This window comes from Dinoponera quadriceps, unplaced genomic scaffold (genome assembly GCF_001313825.1).
Source record: "Dinoponera quadriceps isolate SergipeBrazil2010 unplaced genomic scaffold, ASM131382v1 scaffold115, whole genome shotgun sequence".
NCBI classification, from domain to species: Eukaryota; Metazoa; Arthropoda; class Insecta; order Hymenoptera; family Formicidae; genus Dinoponera; species Dinoponera quadriceps.
In genome coordinates this window covers 112,806-118,805 of record NW_014554511.1, presented here as the reverse complement: position 1 = coordinate 118,805, position 6,000 = coordinate 112,806, and the positions used below count along the sequence as shown (strand labels likewise).

Sequence of the window (6,000 nt, the reverse complement as noted above, 5' to 3'; positions counted from 1 at the left end):
ACAGAATTTTTTTCTTGTCCGAACGTTTCGTCTTGATTTTAAACGTTGCGATAGCATAATACTCGCCATCACCTTTCCAGCCGATCGCCTTTGGGGTGAATTCATTCAAGGTAAGAATTCACTCTCGTTAATTTATTGTTAATCATTATATACCACCTTTCTGTTGCAAACTCCTAATAGTACAATGAAAATTATTTGTATAAACTTCTTTCGCAATTCAACCATTACTCTTCATTGTTTTTCCGTTGGAGTCTGAAAAGAAGATAGATTTTATTTGGAATTAATCGTTTCGTAATATAATAAAATATAATTTATTTATAAACACGAAGTGAAGTGTATAATCAAGGTACACGATAGAGAAAATAATTCTGATGAGAAACGAATGGGAGTGATCTGGGCCGATTAATGAAAATTCATTTATTTCTGTCGTGCTACATCGAGAAATACGCGATGCTCAACTACTCGCTACTGTCAAAGAAATTCTTTCTGTACAAATTATAGCGCCCGAAGAAAGACGCGTTATAATACTATCGCGGTATATAATACAATTATGACTTTCATTCGTCCCATCACCCACACATACATACACGTACTCAAATTGCATAAACGCTCGAACAAACACATGTACGAGGACACTTGCGTACGGTGATCACGTTACCATAAAAATTTGTTCCTGCTAATACGCGCGGAACATTATTTACAAATCGAACGAAATCGGCAAGAAGATTCATCGACGCGAGCCTTCTTTTTCGTGCAATCCGATCTCTACAGTGAGCACGAAGATGTCCTGCGACTGAACTTTCACGGCAGGATCACCAACATGATTGATCCTCCGGATCTATATCATCCAAGTGACATGTTCAGTCTTGAAACTCAACGGAGAGAAGGAAGGAAGCGTTATTTTTAGGAAGGAGGGAGAGGGAAATGCGCTCGCCTCGTGCATATCAACGAAAGGACATGCATACAGAATTATACATTTATATAAATACCTACACATTACACGGTTAACATTGGGCGCTAGGGTTAGTTCTTTGGCTGCACCTGGGTGTTACCGAGAAACGCGAACACTAGGCATACGTTGCACACCGTCCTCCCTCGTTTCCTCGCGATGTGGAACTAAGTGATGTTACCGATTGAAAGACGCGATGGATATCTTGATTATTATTCGCAAACATACGAATGTTCGGTTAGCGGAAGGCTATCGTAAGTTCTTGAATGCACACCACAATAATCACAACGTTATGCGACGATTGAACACGAAGTTACATTACATTCCCGAAATTCCCGTTTGATATCATCTCGACGCGGAATACTAACCCTCCTTCATTCTCCTGTGCGCGTCCAACGGAGACCAAGAAAAATATTATTTAATCAGTATAGAAAGTACTTTGTTTCTTATTATAGTATAGATAAAGCGAGTAACCGGCGAAAAATTTAACACACCGAATATTGCATCACAAGATAAATTTAGTGGTCAGTCACCATTCCATAAAAAAACTAAATTAAAAATATTTTCATCTATCTATCACAGACGGAGAATTACAACGTGTACAACGGATTTTACTTTTAAATACTTATCGATTTAAACAGTAGTAAAATGAATTAAATTTGAAAAGAACAATGGTCACTTTAGGCCGGATCTACAATAGATATAGCTAATCTTTAGCTTTCAGCTCTAACGTGCACAGCATTCTCACTTCCTAAGATCCAAATGTTAAATTACGCAAAGGCTCGCTACACCTATTGCACATCCGGGCCTATATTCAATCGATAAATTTACGTAGACGTAGGGTAAAAGTATGCGTTACTTCATCCACAGCTGTCCGAACAATGACGACGCGCTTCACTTAATTTCCACAACGCTATCCACGATTCGTCCAAGCGAGCTCGCCAAGACAGAGCCCGGTTTTCGATTTCAGTCGCTCGATCACAGACAGAGGGAGAAGGAACGCAGCAGTCGCCGAGGGGGATCGCTAATTGGGGGAGGACGGGCGTGCCCGCAGCGGCGGGGGTGTGCTCGCCGTCGCTTGATACGGTACATACCTGAGGCCGGGGGGCGCAGGGGCGATGGGGGGTGACGATCGTCGCGAGATCATTGTGATCGGGGGTGGTTGCCAGGACCAGACGGGATGATACGGGAAGGCCGGGCCGACGGCGGCGGGGGTGGAGTAGGGCGAGGGTGAGCCCGCGGCAGCCCTTGCGCCGTACAAGAGCGGCGACTGTGTTAGCCACGGTAACGAGTTCTCGTGTTGCTGCTGCTGCGCGGACGACTGGTGGTGCTGTTGTTGCTGCGCACCGAGCGCTGCGGCGGCGGCCGCCGCCGCCGGGGACGATATGGCTAAGTGCTCGTAAAGTCTGACCGGGGGCACGACACATCTCATCAGTTGTTGCTCCATCATCTCCATGGGGTCCCTGGAACAATCGAGTGGAAAAGAGTGGAATGAAAGGATTAGATAAATAGGAAATCTGAGGGTCGGAAAGCGTCTATGATAATTGACCGATCTATTTTTCCACCGTAAAGTGTCTTATTAATTTCAATGATGTTGAAACTTTTCCCGTGCGAGAGTTTCCAAGCAGAACGCGCGCTATCGTCGCGCGCTTTACTTCGCGCCCAGCCAGATCGAGCGAATAAATCCTGGGAACGCGAGATAAAATCGTTGGTCCTTAAGGCGAGAAAGAGGCGGCACGCTGCTCGGCTGATTAATCGATCGACGTTATCGGCATTAATGGCACTTAAAAGGGAGTAAATCAATGAGATTCCTTTACGGCCGACGAGGAGGAGAGGGATAGAGGAGAATGGCGGATAATTAAGACGAGCTTTTCTCTCGTAGGAACGCACGCAACGACGATCGCTTAGAGTCTCTTCCATCTCGCGTGTCCCTTCCTACCATCTCTCGGCAACGTGATGGATGATTTCGTACGTTAGACACGTGCTTAATTAGGGTTAATTACGGGCGATTGTGTGCGGACGCGCCTTCGTTACTATCGGCAGAAACGCTAACGAGCGGATTATTGGCCGATCGAAAACGCGTCGCGAACAGCGAGAGATCCTCCCTCCTTCCTCCTCTATGCCGACGATAATTAACGATGGAGTCTCATTGCGCGGCGAGTCACTTCCTACTTTCGTGATTATGCGCGGGAGCGGAGCGTAAGCCGATTATCGGCCGGTCCATCTTAATTATTAAGACTTCATTACGTTATCGTGAGAGAGCCCTTAATTGCTTTCGATTTCGCGCAGAACGCGTTGAATCATCTATCCGAATGAAGTAAACTTTACAGGATAAGTACCATTCAATTTCACGAAAATGCACAAACGATATAAAAACACCTCTGAAATTTTGTTGACTTGAGTACGAATTTTCGAGTATCCTACTGAAAATGGGGAGGCACGCCGTTTTCTATCTAGTTTCAGACCTCGAGAAAAGACGATGGGTGGCTGCCAGTTCTTCTCGGAAGTCAAGTGATGGTTGAGAGACAACTTGATATCCCGTCGGATAATTTGGACCGAATGATACCTCCTATCGATCATCCGATTCCGCGAACCGACCTTCAGGATCCCTTTCATAAATACCCTGCGCTCGATATCTTAGCATTTCTTACATGAAATCATATATAACAAAGAAAAGTATATTTCTATTTAGATCGAAATGCGGGTCTGCGAATTCTTGAAATTTTCACAATCTACTGTCGCACTGTCGTATATATAAAATGTTACCATTGTTGTAAATAATTAGCGTTCATGATATCATAGAAAACCGTGTAAAGAAAGAAACTATCATGTCTGGCAATCCGATTATTTGAAGAACTACTTGCGTCAGGGGAGAGATACACGAAATATATTGATCGATACGAGAGGTGTATCATTTTCGTGTGTCCGAGAAAATTGCAGCGACATTCAATTCCTCCATTTCCGATCGTCGTCGGCACGACCGTGAAGCACTTTGTCATGTCGCGCGACCAACGTCTCTCGTCATACAATTCAATCCCAACGGGGTTCTCTTTAATGATTCTGTCCCCGTGGTTGGGGGATTCTCGCGGGTCTAGTTACCCTGAGGGTCACCGTGACACTCGGTCAATCGAGGCGAGAAGGGTCCAAGGGTTTCGCTGGACCGGAGTTACCGTTCTCGGTACGACGAGAGCTCTCTTATAAGTTGCATCGTGACTGTGCATGAGTCGCGCGAAGCGAGAAAAAAGAAAGATTGGCCGATTGCATGAGACGAACCTTCCGAAAAGAAGATCGGCAGCGAACTCTACTAAAACCGCGGACGGGTTTATATCTTTATCTACCGTTTCTTTATCTTCTCTATCGATTCTGAGAAGTTATTTCGTGTTGAAATGCACAGCATATGGAAGGGTCAGTTGTCTTTATTTGGTATCACTTTATTTCTTTTAAAAATACTATTATCAAACATTTGAATTCTTCCTAAATTGTCTTCGCGCCTCTTCTTTCCGTATTCATATTATCATAGTTTCGGTTCTTTTTCTTTGTGTTTAGCTTTCTTTCTCTTTTTGAAATTTCGGTGAATTATGTACTGAGCTCATACCAAAGGGATATACAAAAGAATAAATAAGGATAGTAAAAAAAAAACGTTCCATTAGAACGATTCGTCTTCAGATTGTTGCGTCCTCTTAAAATACTAATCATCGTATATCCGGCAGTCACCGCCGACAGGTACCTTATTGATAGAATCGCGAAATCGATTGAAGCGAGAGGTCCACGAACAAGGGCAGCATTGGACGCGCAGTGGTTGCAGGGAGACCCCTGGAACAATGGGTCCGGTGTGCAGTTCGCGCGTCTCAGTTACCGCTTAGCACGTAACACGACACCCGGTGCGCGCTACACATTCACACACCCGCGGTCGTCTAAATACCCTCTCGAGTGCACCGAGCGCGGATGTGTAATCCTCCGACAGAAAAGAGGAAATGGGCGAGAGGGATTAGGGGACTGGAGGCTAATCGCCGTCCACTCGGACGTGCCGGACCACACACCGGCCATTTCTCTTCTCGTTCTCGTGAAATATCGCTGTCAAGGGCCCGAACTCTATTAGCCGAGTTCCGCGAGCAGCATCGATTCGACGGTTATTTAGGCGCGAGTTTGTGATTCATATCTTTCTTTGCTATACTTTTAACATTTCTGATATTTACATCCGCCGTAAATCTATCCGGCAATTGCAGTAATGGTCGAGAAATAAGCACAAATTGCGAAACTCTTCCTCTTTTCAAAATAGCTTAATCACGCGTTGCTCGCTGAAAATACCAGAAATCAAATTACACCGTTCGGGAGAGAGCAGGTAGTGGCGGTCCCGGAGTGCGTGTGTACGCAAAACGGAAATGACGCAGCGAGCCAGTCAGCCGACGCGGTCTCCTATGCATTAAGGCCCCGGCTGCAATTCATGGCGCGGAGGACTTCACCGGCCTTGAATTATATCCTTAATGTTTTCATAAAGCTTCCTTATGTACAGACAATAAAAGCCCTAATTACAGTCGTTTGCCGGCGAGAGAGAGAGAGAGAGAGAAAGTGGCCCCGCCGGCCACCTATTACTATTCGCGCAGAGCTCTCTCGTAATTGTTACACCGCGATAAATATTCCTCATCGATCTGACGAGTCTGCGTTTTCCCCCGTAATAGCGCGGTTACGGTCGAAACGTTCTAATTAGAGGCCACCGCCGTTACCCATTAAAATGTCACCCCTCGAGTACCGCAGGCTGATGGGGGAGACGACTGTTCTATAAATAAAAACGAAACGGCCGATTCGAATTTTTCGCCGCGTTTTTCGATCAATTAAATCTCGTATTAAAAGAGCGCCCGCTGGATCATGTGAGAACTCGCTCGCGAACTTGATGACAGGATGGTCTTCAATTTATTCACAGGGAATCAAAACAGATCGTTCGCCGCGAGAAATATCCCATCGTGCTGCATAATAATTTAACTTTACATGATACTAGTCTGGTCTTCGACTTCTCGGAGAACGTAGGAAGGCAAGTCGAGTTAGTTAGGAAA

The 6,000-nt window shown here is 45.3% G+C and overlaps 1 protein-coding gene across 2 annotated transcripts in view; it reads right to left on the bottom strand.

Annotated features, from left to right (window-relative positions):
• Positions 1 to 394: 394 nt before the first annotated feature.
• Positions 395 to 6,000, bottom strand: part of LOC106751708 (T-box transcription factor TBX20-like) — a 50,291-nt gene continuing 44,685 nt past the window's right edge. For both annotated transcript variants that reach the window (XM_014632735.1, XM_014632736.1), the window contains one exon: positions 395 to 2,412. In XM_014632735.1, the coding sequence (XP_014488221.1) occupies positions 1,974 to 2,412 (439 nt within the window). In that variant the 3' untranslated portion in view covers positions 395 to 1,973. The remainder of the gene's footprint in view (positions 2,413 to 6,000) is intronic.